The sequence below is a fragment of the Petromyzon marinus genome, chromosome 13 (assembly GCF_048934315.1).
Source record: "Petromyzon marinus isolate PM22_M1 ecotype Great Lakes invasive population chromosome 13, UKy_Petmar_22M1.pri1.0, whole genome shotgun sequence".
In the NCBI taxonomy this organism is placed as follows: Eukaryota; Metazoa; Chordata; class Hyperoartia; order Petromyzontiformes; family Petromyzontidae; genus Petromyzon; species Petromyzon marinus.
In genome coordinates this window covers 9,883,115-9,899,913 of record NC_133679.1, presented here as the reverse complement: position 1 = coordinate 9,899,913, position 16,799 = coordinate 9,883,115, and the positions used below count along the sequence as shown (strand labels likewise).

General features: G+C 40.6%; 1 protein-coding gene across 7 annotated transcripts in view; it reads left to right on the top strand.

Moving 5' to 3' along the window:
- Positions 1-16,799, top strand: part of LOC116941982 (transducin-like enhancer protein 4) — a 29,874-nt gene that overhangs the window by 9,592 nt on the left and 3,483 nt on the right. For 5 of the 7 annotated variants that reach the window (XM_032953439.2, XM_032953437.2, XM_032953436.2 and 2 more), the window contains 6 exons: positions 325-341; positions 13,999-14,118; positions 14,234-14,287; positions 14,406-14,558; positions 15,141-15,273; positions 15,919-16,169. In XM_032953439.2, coding sequence (XP_032809330.1) covers positions 325-341; positions 13,999-14,118; positions 14,234-14,287; positions 14,406-14,558; positions 15,141-15,273; positions 15,919-16,169 — 728 coding nt within the window. The remainder of the gene's footprint in view (positions 1-324; positions 342-13,998; positions 14,119-14,233; positions 14,288-14,405; positions 14,559-15,140; positions 15,274-15,918; positions 16,170-16,799) is intronic. The other 2 variants (XM_032953442.2, XM_032953438.2) reach the window with 1 other exon arrangement.

Genomic DNA, 16,799 nt, shown 5'->3' with positions numbered 1-16,799 from the left:
CATGAACTATGTGTATATAAGCTCTTACCATTCATACAGTCATTTAAAAAAAATAAAACTGATTGCTTATAAATGAACATTTAAGAAGAAGGTTATCTGTGTTAACCATATCAAGTTGACCTTGTATACCTATTTAATTCCTCGCGGCGTCACACTGAAATTGCACATGCTGTCATTTAACATTTTGTATTATGGCTCCACTGTTGATAATACAATATTGAGGTTGTAAGTTAGCAATGTGTATTAAAATAAGTCAATGCCCGCATTTACTCGAGATTATGTTCTTCTTTTTGCATGTGAACTGACTGGAACGAACCGAGACAGACAGAGAAGCTAGCACTGTAAGTAATGACATTCAAATGCAGTGCTGTTACCTAGACTTCATTTACACACAGCAGAGTGATGTGCAGTGGCTTATACAAAAATCCCAGCGTCAGGTGGAGATTGAGGTAATTGAAGAGTAGTGGCTCTGTAACCAAGCAATGCATTTCTCAAAATAAGTATTTTCCATACTTGTCATAGAGAATTGTTACAACAGGCTTAAGATCACTCTGCTGGGACTATGTAGAGTCTAGGAACAGCTCTGCTTAAAAATGAAATATGATTTTTACACATCAACACTCGGGTTTCATTTTAGGGCGTGTAAGATTTATGTAGTATAAAAAAAATGTTTTCAATTTGCCAAAGTGACACGCTAAGCAAATTATGGTATGGGAGTTTTTTTAAATTATTACAAAAGCAACAAGAATTCTGCTTTGGTCTGGATATTTTTTTTCCCATAGCTTTCACATCAAACCCAGTAAATTATATTCGGTGCAAAATTTATCTCGACATCTATTGCAATTTACGAACAAACAGCCAACTTGGTATATTTTTCTAAGTGCTACATTTGAACCCTGGCTTGTTTTTTCTGTCTTTGTAATTGCAGTATGACTGTGGAGGGTGTTGGTGCCAAACCCCTCTGGTACTTTGTCAGGAAACCAAAACCCCATTAACATTTATATTGAGCAGGGCAGTCTGCTCCATATAAATGACTAAGTAATTACTCCTTTCCGAGACTTGTAGGTAATTAGATCTCCAAAACCCATGTTGTTTTCTTAACTCGTGCGGTTCTTTAGGGAGAGAGTTAAATTGCAATTATGCTTTTTGCCAGACACTTGACGTCATCAATTTGTAAGCTTGTCTTAAAAACACATCGGTGAAAAGCGCAGGTTCATTGCTACACAGCCAGCAATTACCTAATGAGTCTAGTGTGATGGATGTCTAGGGGATAATCATTCTGCAAGCATAGTTTGTATTAATAACCTTGGCCACAGAAAATGTCAGCTCTTGTGTGATGGTTATCCTTTGGAAAAGAGTAACTCATTCATGGCTTGGAAATGGGCACACACGTCATACATGTGACAGCTGCTGCTCATCTCTGGTTTAGGATTGTGCTAAAATTATCACCTGTTATCTAACAGCAGTATGCGTGCGACTTTGTGCTTTTGCGGTCTGTTTACTGCTGTTGTGGATTGGATTGAAGTTTATTTTTTATAAGTTGCTGACAGTTTTAGTATAATCCAGCAGTCAGGGGTTTTAGATATTACATTTTTCTTGGACTTAGTGGAAGTGGCATAAAAATTGAATAATAAACGAGGCCCATTGTATGAAACACTGACACTGTTGTTTCCTGCACATTGAGTACAGCTCCTTTATAATTTTTTTGAGAGTAACTTATCAACAACAAAATGCATGCGCTTTGCAGTGGTTGGATATGCATTTGTCTGGTTACGGTTTGTTTAATGGCAGTTGATATGCCCAGTGTAATTTTTGCCAAAATAAGAAATATTTGCTACGGCATTTCAAAAGGGCAGAATAAGAACTTTCAGACGTTTTAATTCATTGAGGTCTAAAATCCAAGGGCTTTTTGTCATTTATATAGATTGTAAAATCACCATTTTTGCTGCTGCTGCTGCTGCGTGAAAAATGCTTGCAATGTTTTTAGCTGCAATTGGTATGAATGTCGCCACTGCTGCCTGCGTAAATGAATAGGTTTCGAAAATGTTTCAGACATTGACGCAAGGCTGTTTTTTCAGCACAGCTCAAATACATTTTTTTACAGAAACACTTGCATCATGTGAAATTCCGTAGTTATAAAAGCAATGAAGCTAACCATGTCGCGAGTAGAGGCTTTACTTGTGGGATTGATTGAACAGGAACAGTGATCCTAGTATTCCAGGTGGCACTGTCTTTACAGACTAAACTGAAAATATATAATTGCTTTGCTTTGCAAGAGACTTCCCTCTCAGAACATTATTTTTTTTGATTTGCTTGTCCATTACTGTAATTGCTATCGGCCTAATTGTGCTTAGTTTCGATCCTTTATGTAGCCCTCTAGACTATCCTTTCTGTGGAAATCAAAGTTCCGTTGTTCCACATGAAAGAACAGTTTTAATGTGTCTATTTCTCGGTTTGATTCACACATCTTTTCCGGGTTGAGGCAGGCCATGACTTACTGAGTCAACATAGCTTCTGCCGTTTTACAGTGCAGCCAATTGTTCTCTCTGCCGCATTGCCATATTTATTCACACGCAGCCGCACACCAAGATTTTTTTTACTATTTGTGTGTAGGATGTGACCAAAGGGTCCTGTGCTTTTCTGTGATGCGACAAGTGCTTGGCTGCAAGTACTTAAAGAGTCGGAGATTAATACAATTCTGTACTTACTTTTGGATGAGAAGTCCACCTGCAGCTGTTTTTTTTTCTTTAAGGAAATAAATGACATTGTATATTGTGAGAGAAATGCTTTCACTATGCTGTTTAAAAATAAAGAACGTGTATATACCAATTTTAGGTTCATAACATTGGAACACAATTGCATTTAAGCTCCTCTTTTTTTTAGAAATGTCACGGGATCTTTAATTCTACTGTTAAGCAGATGACGCATATTCTTGGTAATACACCCATGGTATTAACCAGGATGGCTCCTGGGCTCAAAAGAGCAAATGTCTGCAACAAGCAGCCAAATGTGCTACCGCTTGGATATTTCAACCCTCGGATGTCATTGAAGAAAAATGGAAGCACAAGTGGGTAGCTGGCATCCCAAAAGGCAGAGGTTTGGCAGGTGGTGTCCATAATGTTTAAAAGAGTAGCACCACAACCCATAGGGGTCTCACCACAGTTGGCACTCAAGTCCACACCAAGGAAAGCAACTGGACAAAGACCAGACCATAATATATGGGGAAGAGTTAACTTGTAAATGTTTTTCTTTGAAGTACCACTTTACATTTAAATATCCTTAATATGCTTGGTTCTTTAGATTTTTTTTGGTAGCATTTATATAATCTCTAATGACTTCCTGCAAAGGTGGTAGTATTATATATATAGAAAAACACGAATGCCAGTTTCCCAATGAAAGCAGTAATTGTGGTTGACGAAATTCCTGGTTAAGCGGGATGAGTGTGGAAGAGGTGTGGTCCCATTCTGGGGGCAATTGAAAAAGCATTTGTGGATATCCTGTGGAGACCACAAGGCATTCTTTGAATGTCTGCGGCTAACAACCTCAACATGCTATGTTCGCACTGGCATGGACAGCCGCTCGCTTATGAACTGCATTGATTTATGAACTCGAGCGGATTGCGTTTACATGCTCTGCTAGCCCAGCTCGCTTCATGTATATATATATGTTTTCTTTTCCGCTTGTGCGTTAATCTGTGTTTACCCCGGATATTTTAGAGATGGCAATTCTCCTGCTGTGTATCCTACTGCTGTCCCTCCCGGCCATATCTAGTGCCACACTCAACTCTACAAACAGCTACCCTCGTTACTTTGCGTCCATACTTGTTGCTCGATTTGCCACTACACCTGCTAATGAAACAGCTCATAGACACTTCTACACTCCATCATTGTATCCTTTTAAACCTTATCTTTGTCCCATTACTTTACCAGCACTCCTTCCAAACTTCATTCTGCTCTTAAAAATAACACCATCTGCGAGCTACTGCTATTCATCCAAGGTTCGCCACTCTTCATCCTTTCACAGAAAATACTTGTGCAAACTATTAATTCTACTTTTATTATTTGTGGGTGGTATTGAGCTTTATCCTGGCCCAAATGAAAAGAACTTGTATAATTCTGTAGATTTTTCTGGCAGGAAAGGTGTTGGTGTTCTACATGTCAACATCAGAGGGCTTGTGATTAAATTAAGTCAACTAAAACTAGAAATGGCAAATCTTGACCCTGACATTTTTTTCCTAACAGAAACATTTCTCACTCCTGCCGTCAATGACTTGCAGATTGCGATTGACAACTACAACCTTTTTCGGCCTGACCGAGGATCTAAAGGAGGTGGAATTGCCATCTATGTTCGTAATACTATTGCATGTTCACTAGCTCACTCCTTGTTTAAAAAATGTTGCTTTGAAGGTCTTGCTCTCAAAATAACTCTCCCAAATAATCAACAGATATTGGTAGTGTGCTGCTATCGACCGCCTAGTGGAAAGGATGTTAAAGCTGCATCTGCACTGAGAGCTTTTTGGGGGCCTCCCTAAAGGTGAAATAGTTTTAGTGGGTGATCTAAATTGGAATTGGTTAAACCCACCGGCCGTGGCCACAAATTTTGCAGATGAATTTTATGTGTTTCAATTAATAAATGTCCCCACAAGACCCAACCTAAAAAATCCGGGACGGTCATCTCTGCTTGATGTCCTATTGACAAATGCCCCTCACAATTTCACACTGACTGGTGTTCTGGGTAATAACCTTGGTGATCACTCCTTCATTTTTGGGGTGAGATCATCAACCAGACCCAAAGCCCCCCCTAAATTGGTTGAGAAGCACTCTATGAGACACTTCAGCACTCGGGCATTTACTAATGATGTGCTTCACTCGGATATTGACAAGGTCTGTGATATCCCCAACCTGACTACGGCTTGGGAGACCTTCAAGTACACAGTTCTCCAAATTCTTAACAAACATGCTCCGTTGGTTAGATTTAATACTAAAGGCGACCGCCCACCATGGTTTGATCCTTTGATTACAAAGCTCATGAAAACTAGGGACAAGGCTTGGGCATGACTGGCTAGAATACAAGATTTTAAGGAATAGATGCGTCAAAAAATACGGAATGCAAAAAATGCCTACTTTTCCTCCACTCTCCTGGAATCACATGGAAATGCCAGGATTTTCTGGAAAACAATCAAATGTATCGAAAAGGCATCCAAAACAGACAATCTGCCCGTTGAGCTTAACCGAAATGGGGAATATTTTTCAGATCCCAAAAAAATAGTTGACAATTTTAACCTTCATTTTCTGAAGCTGGTAATCTTTTTGATAATGTATTGGGAGTCATCCCTGCTCATGCACATTCCTACACCCCTGTCCAAACATTAAACGAATTTAGTTTCCAGCCAATCCACGAAAGTAATGTTCTGAAACAACTGTCCTACCTCAAAGGGTCCTCCTCTACCGGAGTAGATAGTATTCCCGTCTTTGCTCTACTAGCTGTTGGTCACCTAATATACAAACCTATAGCCCATATTTTCAACCTGTCCATCAAAGAAGCATCAGTTCCTCGAGAATGGAAACATTCCAATGTCCGTCCACTTCGCAAAGGGGGCCCTAAAGATGATCCAAATAACTACCGACCTATCTCAATTTTGTCCCCGTTGATGAAAATTTTTGAAAAATTATTGATCTACCAAATTAGCAGTTTCCTGTCCACCAACAATCTACTACATCTAAAACAATCTGGGTTCCGAAAAAAAATAGAGCACCACATCTGCTGCATTAGACTCTCTGAATCACATTTACAGTAGCCTTGATAATAAGCAGTACTGTGCCTGTCTTTTTCTAGACCTGTCCAAAGCTTTTGATACAGTAGACCACAACACCCTGCTTAGTAAACTAAGTTGCCTCGGTTTTTCTGAAAACGCAGTAAAATGGTTACAAAATTACCTCTTTTCTCGCACCCAAACTGTATTCACAGATGGTTGGAGGTCAAACAGTGTTAAGATAACAAAAGGGGTTCCATAGGGTTCCATCCTCGGCCCCCTTTTGTGCTCTCTTTATGTCAATGACTTGGGCACTGACCTGGATCATTCCAGGGTAAATCTTTTTGCAGATGACACGATACTGATTACTGCTGGCCGCTCTCCGGATGACGTGATTGCTAAGCTACAGGGTGATTTCAACAAACTACAACATCAGCTAGTTGCTCTTAAACTAGTCCTGAATACCTCCAACCAAGGTGCTATGCTTCTCACCAGGACTAAATCAGGAAGTTATTTTTCCCCAATTACATTCCTTAAATAATGATCAAATAGAGCAAGTCAAGATCTATAAGTATCTTGGGGTCATCCTGGATTCAAAACTGAATTTTGAAGATCACATTGATTACATTGGTAAAAGGACAAAAATACAAATTGGTTTTCAGTATCGACACAAGCACTGCTTCCCCCCAATGTTCCGTTTGGAATTGATAAAAGCTACCATACTGCCTCTACTTGACTACTGTGACATCGTGTATAAATCAGCCCCAAGTGCTGTACTGAAGAAGCTTGATTCCATCTATCACTCGGCCTTAAGATTTACATTGAACTGCCCATATCGGACTCACCATTGTGATCTCTACATTGGGTCAAACTTAACATATCTTAATGTTCGACGTCTTGTGCACCAGATATTATTTATTCACGATGTACTTACAGTGAGGGAAAAAAGTATTTGATCCCCTGCTGATTTCATACGTTTGCCCACTGACAAAGAAATGATCAGTCTATACTTTTAATGGTAGGTTTATTTGAACAGTGAGAGACAGAATAACAACAAGAAAATCCAGAAAAACGCATGTCAAAAATGTTATAAATTTATTTTCATTTTAATGAGGGAAATAAGTATTTGACCCCTTCTCAATCAGAGATTTCTGGCTCCCAGGTGTCTTTTATACAGGTAACGAGCTGAGATTAGGAGCACACTCTTAAAGGAAGTGCTCCTAATCTCAGCTTGTTACCTGTATAAAAGACACCTGTCCACAGAAGCAATAAAGCAATGATATTCCAAACTCTCCACCATGGCCAAGACCAAAGAGCTCTCCAAGGATGTCAGGGACAAGATTGTAGACCTACACAAGGCTGGAATGGGCTACAAGACCATTGCCAAGCAGCTTGGTGAGAAGGTGACAACAGTTGGTGCGATTATTCACAAATGGAAGAAACACAAAAGAACTGTCAATCTCCCTCAGCCTGGGGCTCCATGCAAGATCTCACCTCGTGGAGTTGCAATGATCATGAGAACGGTGAGGAATCGGCCCAGAACTACACGGGAGGATCGTGTCAATGATCTCAAGGCAGCTGGGACCATAGTCACCAAGAAAACAATTGCTAACACACTACGCCGTGAAGGACTGAAATCCTGCAGCGCCCGCAAGGTTCCCCTGCTCAATAAAGCACATATACATGCCCGTCTGAAGTTTGCCAGTGAACATCTGAATGAATCAGAGGACAACTGGGTGAAAGTGTTGTGGTCAGATGAAACCAAAATGGAGCTCTTTGGCATCAACTCAACTCACCGTGTTTGGAGGAGGAGGAATGCTGCCTATGACAAGAAGAACACCATCCCCACCGTCAAACATGGAGGTGGAAACATGCTTTAGGGGTGTTTTTCTGCTAAGTGGACAGGACAACTTCACCGCATCAAAGGGACGATGGACGGGGCCATGTACCGTCAAATCTTGGGTGAAAACCTTCCCTCAGCCAGGGCATTGAAAATGGGTCGTGGATGGGTTTTCCAGCATGACAGTGACCCAAAACACAGGGTCAAGGCAACAAAGGAGTGGCTCAAGAAGAAGCACGTTACGGTCCTGGAGTGGCCTAGCCAGTCGCCAGACCTTAATCCCATAGAAAATCTGTGGAGGGAGCTGAAGGTTCGAGTTGCCAAACGTCAGCCTCGAAACCTTAATGACTTGGAGAAGGTTTGCAAAGAGGAGCGGGACAAAATCCCTCCTGAGATGTGTGCAAACCTGGTGGCCAACTACAAGAAACGTCCGACATCTGTGATTGCCAACAAGGGTTTTGCCACCAAGTACTAAGTCATGTTTTGCAGAGGGGTCAAATACTTATTTCCCTCATTAAAATGCAAATCAATTTATAACATTTTTGACATGTGTTTTTCTGGATATTTTTGTTGTTATTCTGTCTCTCACTGTTCAAGTAAACCTACCATTAAAATTATATACTGATCATTTCTTTGTCAGTGGGCAAACGTACAAAATCAGCATGGGATCAAATACTTTTTTCCCTCACTGTACAAAAAAATACGCAGACTACCTGCTGGATCTCCTCTCTGTTTCAAAGAACAAATTTGACCTCAGGTCTTCGCTCATTTACCAGCTTCACATTCCCTATTGCTGTACAAAAAATGGAGGAAGGGCCTTTTGCTTTTGAGGCCCCCAGGGTCTGGAATGCTATTGCCAATAAACTGCAACTTGAATCGCTACCAATGAGATCTTCTCTCAAAACTGCTCTAGAGGAGTTGTACACCCCTAGCTGCCACTGCTATTCATTGGCGTAAAATAAAATAAAATGTTTCGCTCCGGATGACGCTGCAAAGTATTATCTGTATTTTGATTTAGCGTGCTGGTCTTAAAGTTGCATTGAAAAATTTGATACTCCAACTGATGCTTCTGTTGTGGAGTAACTCATGCAGCCAGCTATGGCTCTAGGATTTGGTGTTACATGTTATTTACATAGTTTATTGTAAATATTCGGTCACAGTCCCTGTGATCACTGTTACGTTGCAATTATGGCTTTATTTTTTGGTGATTTCGAAAACGTTTTTTGGTTTGGACATGTTTGTTTTGTTGTAGTACGGAGTTAGACTGATGGCCTTAATCTAAGTTTTTCTTGTGGTTGTTGTTGTTTGACTTGCATCCCACTGGGATTTTTTACACACAGCGTTGGTGTACGGTGCTTTTTTCAGGAATATTTTGCTGCTTTTTTGTCATGGATTTTCTGTTTGCACAGTCACATAGTCACTTTAAGATGTTTTTCTTGTTCGTGTTTTTGTTTTTTTGTTTGTTGTGGTTGCACCCGATTCAAGAGCCGAATTGCTCACAGGGCTATACCAAAATAAATAAACTGAAAAACTGTGTATAAACAACCCAGGAAATTAGCATATGCAGGTGCCCAGACTTTTTAGCATAATGGACATGTGTTACTGCATGTCAGAGGCCCATGAGTGTAACATAAGGCATGTATGTATCTTTAATGTTATCAGCTGGTGCTGCATGTTCGCTGCCAGCAAAGTACTTTGTTTGAGCCTAGTCATTTAACCACTTTTCTCATTTTTTGAAATTTCACACCTTGTGTCGCATCCATTGTTAGTCACGTCTATTTACAAATGTTTGGCATCGGGAACTTGTGGGCACATCGCAAGAGAGGGCATTTCAAATGCATTTGGGCAAATATACCCAAAGCAAAACGATCGCGTGTGCCAGATTTAGTACCGAAAAGCCACTTAGGTGTGATTTTAATCACAAATCACACAATAATCCAGGTCACATACCTATTTAATAACAATGTTAAAATACCTAATGTGTATTTATGCATATCTACTGGATGACAATGTGGTGCTTCTGCCTAAGCAGTCTGTCGCTTTGTGCATTCTTAGGTGTGGTCTTGGGTAATATGCCTTCACCACCATTCGTAAACCTATTAAAGCAGTATGATGGCTTATGTCTACCATTGTGTGTTAGGGGTCATGTCACACATGAGATTGCGCAATGAGGCTATTGCAGAGCTTGTGTAATTCTCTGTATCTGACCTTTAAACCACGAATTCAAGCGCAGAATATAAGCAGTTTGTGGGTGCACTGTTCAGCACTGAGAAAGTTGGCTATTTTTTTTAATGATGGACACGTTTGAATAAATGCGCAAAAGCAGCACTTTTTATGATTGCAGAAATACGAAATGTTATCTTTAAGGCCAAATTTGCGGGAGTGGCTTGGAAAAGCCGCGGACTGTCATGTTGGGTATACGGTCGCCTTGGCTAGAAAAACAACTCATGTTGCACCCAGTTTGCATTTGGACACTGGGTTTTCTGTAAACATCAGCGAGTGGGCTGTCAATTGCGGCCAGCGATTTGTTTTGCTAGAGTAGGTGCCAGCTCGGATTTCGCCGCTCGCATTCAGAGCTAGCGAGCGCAGAAATGAGTGCTACTGCATGGCCAGCGTGCTGTTGGCAGCGTTCGGGATCAGTGGAGAGCAGCAGCCAGAATTGTGGGCAGCGAGAGGGAATGGATGAAGGGTGGTGTATGGTCGGCTGGGCTGAGTGTGCGAGAGGACAAGGGGAGGGAGGCGTTGGTTGTTGCTTGGCAGCTCTTGCCGCCTGGTTGCTCATGAAGAAAGGTTTGATTGTCAGCCAACCCAATGAAGGGAGCCTAGAGATTGGTGATGGGGGGGGGGGGTGTTTGTGGGTGCGTGCGTGGAGGGAGTGGAGGTGGGGGGGGGGGAGTTAACTTCCTAAACCCTTAATAAGCCCAGTGTGCCTGTGCGGGTTTGGAGCATGTCCCATCATTTCCGCCATTTGGGGACACTGGTATGAAGGCAACCGACAACAATGGTCTCGTGGGTCTAGAGGAAAAGCAGATCGTTATAGAGGCAGTGGTAGTTTGTGCTACCACTGCTTACAGTAATGTGATATATCTCCCATGCAGTATGATAGTGGGCACTCTTGTCTGAGGCAAATAGTTCTTCCTTTACCATTCTGTTATATAAAGTACATATTAACAATTATATATGCAGCATCTTATCTGCAAATCCTGTTATCTGCGAGAGCCAAGACATGTGTAGTTCTTCCAGTTGTTTCATCCCCTAGGATTCAGATCATGTGATGGGACAAAGTCATCATCAGCCATGGGTAATCCACTGCTGTATAAACACCCCCCCCCCTACGTTTCCGCCATCTCCTGCGATAATGCAATGTAATAATACACCTGCACGAGCTGACTGAATCGCTATATCTGTTCCGTAGACGTCCTCCAGTGTGCATTTGTTTTTCCTTGGTTGATGCTCCGTCATTATTCTTGACCATCGGCCATCATCCTTAAGTGGTATCCTGCCCTGAGCCCACTTAATTTTCAAATCTTTTGTCGCCTTTAACCTTGCCTGTATTCTCTAATGTATTCCTCTTTTTCACAGAGTAATTCCAATCATGCATTTCTTTGTTCCATTTTTATTTTAATGACCAAAGCAGGTTGACATTTTTTTTGTAATATATAATAGGGATTTATTGCCCAAGTTTTAAGTTTATGTTTTGCAACAGGGGGCCCTCTGTGTTTTTTTTATGTTTTTGTGGGACCATGGTGATGCCTACTTCACTGTCTTAAAAAAGTATTTTATCCCTAACCCTGTCCCCTCACATCATTGCGGTTGAAAGGAATGTTATTGTGTTTACATGAAGGAGAGGAAAGAGTAATGCAATTTGGGTGCTTGTGGGGTTGAAATGGTATGAGGATCTGTGTCCATAGACAGTAGAATGTGACATACATCTAGCAACAGTTTGGAAGTAGTTTAAATTACATTGAGTAATTATACATTTACAGCTGTTTAAAATCGACTGCTTGAGAAAAGCCTCCCCCATGCTCTGCGTTTCATTTGGATTGTTTGACCGTAAGGTGCCACAGTGGCGATATGTTAATGACCTCGCCTGGTATGCGCAGGACGCCATGGGTTCGATCCCAACCCTGATGCCTGTATGTTTGGAGTTTGCATGTTCTCCCCGTGGTTATGTGGATTTTTCTCCAGGTCCTCTGGTTTTTCCCTCCATGTTTAGAAACATGCGTTTAGAGTGTTTGGCTGCAATACATTTGCACATGATAAGCCACTTTGTTGAGCTATCATTTGCGGCCAGGTTGATTCAGTGGGTCTGTCCTGGTAAAATAAAAAAAAATAGTTTTAGTTTAGTATTTCACGATGATGGTCAGCACAGGTTGTTGAATGTGAGGAGCACAGACATATTACAGTATAACTATGCATGTGCTGCACTCCCCTCTGCTGACAATATGGCCCTGCAGTCTATAACATGTTTTCCCCCCAATGGGATTTGGTACATTCCGAGTGATTTGGTCAAAGTCGTGTAATCTATAAATGATCAAAGCAATAAGCAGATATGTTTGACCCTAATGAAAATATTTCAGCAGTTCATTTTGTATGAATAATTTTGTTCATTGAGCATAGTGTTTGTGGTCATAAAATGTGTATAAGCGTGAAACATTTAGCGCAGTTTTGAGTTTCATAATGAGAAAATTATACCTTTTTAAAGAATGTATCAGTTTCATGACTTCAACGTCTAACCAAAATAATTGTACGGTATGTTCTTTCAAACAGTGACACACCATTGTCCAGTTGCGTTGTTTGCCAGAAATAATTAAAAGTAATGAAAACATCTTGAGTACCTTTTCAAGTGTGGCATTTCAAATTTGCCAGGAATGTTTAGTTTCCAGTTTAAAATCTACTGCTATTTAAATTAACATGCACAACCAGTGTTCCCCATGAATCATTTTTGATGCACCTTCATTTTTCTACCGTACCTCACCTAACAATAATCCATAATCTGCTAATCCTTTGCCTCCAGTGAGCCAGCAATAACTTTTTATTACATTTTACAAGCCTATAATCAAGATGCCCTTTAAGTGAAATATTATTCCAACCTAAAATGCCTCATTGTTTAGCTTTAATCTGGAAATAAATAAAGTTTAGGAGATTAAGCTGAATCACATGATTGCTTTTTGCTTTTTGTACTGAAATTATCACCATGATTACATTTCTGTGACTCAGCTGAGGACTTGTTATATTACTCTTTCATAGAAATACATTTGTTTATACAATGCTGTAATATTTCAATGCCTAATCATGCGATTTGCATAGACCATTTGAATCTGTGCTCCTCTAGGAACTGATAACTTCTGAGTACGAGCCATAAAAACTACAATGTTAAATGCCTCTGCTTGAAGTCTTGGAGGTGATTAACAAATTAACTTGCTAGAGATTATGTTTTCCGACAAATAATTGTGCTGAACCAGTGGTTGCTTTCAATGATTGCACTTAGCATTTTGCCAGCGAGTTACCGCATGTGAACTTTGTGCTTTTAATTTGCGTCTGTGTATTTTTTTAAATATGGCTTAATTAAGAAAACTGTTTGGTGTTAACAAGACGTGGCCTCATTGTTCATGTCACTTTGGATGCAATTTAATAAGTGCTTGGATTCAGTGAATGTAGAGCAAGTACATTCTGACACCGTGTTTTTGGCACCAAAAACAACATTGCAACATTCAAATCGTTGTCGAGAAAAATCGTTTGTTTGGACAATGATTTTTAATTGGTTTTGAAAAAATATATTTCCATCACTAAGCTATTGAAGAAGCCCTTGGCATGATATCTTCAACATTTTATGTACCTTCCATTTAGTATGGATTAAACAGTGATATAAAGCACTACGTAAACACTTTATGCAATATATTGATTTATTTATAACTAAAAACATTTACGTAGACACTTGGTAATTAATGATTGATTATGAATCAGTGGCGATGAGGAATTAATGGCTGTTAGGTTAATGATGAAGATAGCAATTGAAATGCATCTCACTTTTGATTCTGCTCATTATTGATACGCTATTAACGGAGGGAGCCAATCAAAAAAAGTGTTAATTAGTGTTTTAAAGTGAACTGTATTTGCATCTAATTTAAAAATGAGATTATAACAGAGCTGCATACCATAAATACACCGATGACAGGAATAACCCAAAGAGACACTCCTTGTTCTCAGTCAAAGATGGCAATTACAGTAATTGTTGTGTAAAAACGTTTTCCTATTCATAAAAAACCTAATCATCACACTATGTATGAACACATCTATCTCTGCAGAAGTCTTAATTTCACAGCCTGATGTGATCTTTTTTTCCAATTAACAACAAAGGGGTTGATGTTTTATTTTTTAATTCTGTTCTGCTTTTTTATTGCAGAGCAAGTCTGTATCTCCACAAAACAGCCTGCGAGGCAGCGAGAAGCATCGCAACTCTGTTGACTACAGCAACGACAGCAAGAAGAGAAAAGTGGAAGAAAATGATTCTGTCCACCACTACGTGAGTGAATGCAGCCTCTCTTATTTTTCATATATTTTGGTGTAGGCTGATATTTTTCAAGAGTGGTTTACATTTAGCAAGTGGGGTTATTTTTTGTTTGTTTCAAATTTTACAGGACAGCGATGTGGACAAAAGTGATGACAACTTGGAAGTAGATGTCTCAAATGAGGTTTGTGTTTTTTTAGCAGCACGTGTCCTTATTTCTTCAGATGTTTTTTTTCAATAGCAAACGCAAAATATCACATTTAACTGAAGTGCTTTATCTCTCTCCAAATTATGCACTCTAGGACCCATCTTCTCCAAGGGGCAGTCCAATCCACTCACCTCGTGAAAATGGCTTGGACAGGTCTCTAAATGGGAAGAAGGACACGTCCATCAGCCCAGGGTCTGTGGCCTCCTCCAGTAGTACCCCCTCATCCAAGTCCAAGGACCTACCCCAGGTAACCCTAATGACCTATATCCATGGGTTAAACATGCTATGAGCAGAAGAGAAGAAAGCAAGAATGCGTGGAAGAAATTTTGAAAAAAACCTCTTAAATTATTCCATAAGATTATTAAAATCGATAATAGGTGACGTTTTGGATGATGGCCCTTTTGGCCTCTCCTATGAAGAATGGCCATTTCTCAAAATGTCACCGAGGATATTTTTCTTCTTTAAGGGGACTTATTGACGAATGTGAGATTTGTTATTTGTGTTTATCCATCGCTGCCAATGCAGTGCATTATCACAAAAAACATTTGCCAAAGACGGTAAAGGTTTCGATTTAAAGCTTTCGTGACTGCAATGATTCATCTTCTTTGGTTCTTTCGGTAAAGTCACGTAGAATGAGAATAAAATCATAAATTGATAAAATAAAATAACACAATAATATTCTCATGACGTTTCGGCCACAACACAAGCGGCCTTCATCAGGTGAAGGGACGAGACTGTCTGATAATACTGTATGTATTTTACTTCACGTTTTTATTTGTAGGTCTAATGGGATATCGTATTAATCTGTGTGTGTGTGTGTTTTTTTTAGAATGATAAAGCAAGCAGCTTGGTGTCCAAGACAAGCACGCCAACCCCACGCAGTGAATTGCCAGGCCCCGGAGCGAGCCTGACTCCAGGCTTGAGGCCTGTTCCTGGAAAGCTGTCTGCAGTTGATCATCTCGGTGTGTGATTCTTTATTTGTTTTAGCTAAGGTGGAAATAAAATGTAAAAAATGGCATGTCACTTGGAAGACTGTAAAGGGAAATGGAAATTCAGTCTTACCTTGCATTACTAAAATTAGTGCAATATTGGGTCTTGCTTATTAATGTGTTAGATGTGAGCTCTTGGTGCAATTTTGACTTTCAAGACCTCACCCTGTTCACTTGTCACTAAGCTTGAACAGGTCACTAAGCAGTACTCATAAACTTATACTTTACTCACTTGAGAGTGATAATTGGCTGTGAAGAAAAGTAGTTTTACATATGTTTGTAGATTTTCTTATTTATATTGAGAATATAGTGTAGGCGAATTTACTGCAGAGACATGACAGGTTAGAATGAGAGGTCCTCAGAATGTGCAGGATAGCGTGGTCAGAGTGAGAGCCCAGTGCCTGTTTTTTTAATTCTAAAAGCTCCCTACAGCTTGCATCAAGTGCCCAGGGGAAGTTGCTTATTTTGATTAATCAAGAGAAACCCTATATAGCTGCTGACACCGACATGAAAAAAAATGCTGCAATTAAGTATTTTCTCAGAACCCTCCCAGGAGTGCTTTCTAAGATAATACGTTTAACATGTCGAGTAACAAATTGTTTTGCTCCTCCCGTACAGGTGCTGGCCTTAGGAACCCACTGGCCTCAGTTGGCGGGCCGTTTGGCAACCCCTTTGGGATGATTCCACACCCCGGGCTGAACGGAGAGCTGGCCAGCCCCGGGGCGTACGCCAGCCTGCACGGCATGTCCCCGCAGATGAGCGCCATGGCGGCCGCGGCCGCCGCCTACGGACGCTCGCCCATGGTGGGTGCCCGACACGCTCTGCATTGGTCGACTGCGTGGTCACATGACGGGCGTCGCTCGCCTATGGTGGGTGTAACGTGGCACTCGTCATACCTTTGTCTCCCTCTGTATTGGCCGAATGCATGGTCACATGACTGGCGGACGCTTGCGCATGGTGGGTGCCCTGCTTCCTGCAGAGCAAACCATTCGCTGTGCTCCGTTTGTCGCTGTTGCGACCCTTTGCAATAAATAGCAACAATTTATAATCCCCATGTGTGGCTCAGAAAGTACTATTGTGTTCATGGAAAATCAAGTAAATTTATTTCATACACTCAAAAGTATGCATAGCCAAAACAGAGCATTTCTGTACTTAACTAAAAAAGCACATCTACGAATAATGTACAGGTCAATCCAGTGCTGGATGAAGGCCACCCCATGCCATATTTGTTTATAGGGGTTCTTTAACCATACATATCCACACTAGTCAGTGGAGGTTGAAAAAGGAGTGCCCAAGACTGGTTCAGATTTAACTCGCCACTCAAGGATAGTTGTGGTCTGGAATCGAACTCTAGTCACTGAGGGTTCATAGGTGCAGTGTGCAGACCACATTAGCAATTTAATGAGCTAAAGCTGTGGAAGCTATCCATTTCTATCTCATACTCGCACACTCTTTCCCAGTTGCACAATGTCAAATATACAGTGTTTTCCACACAACGA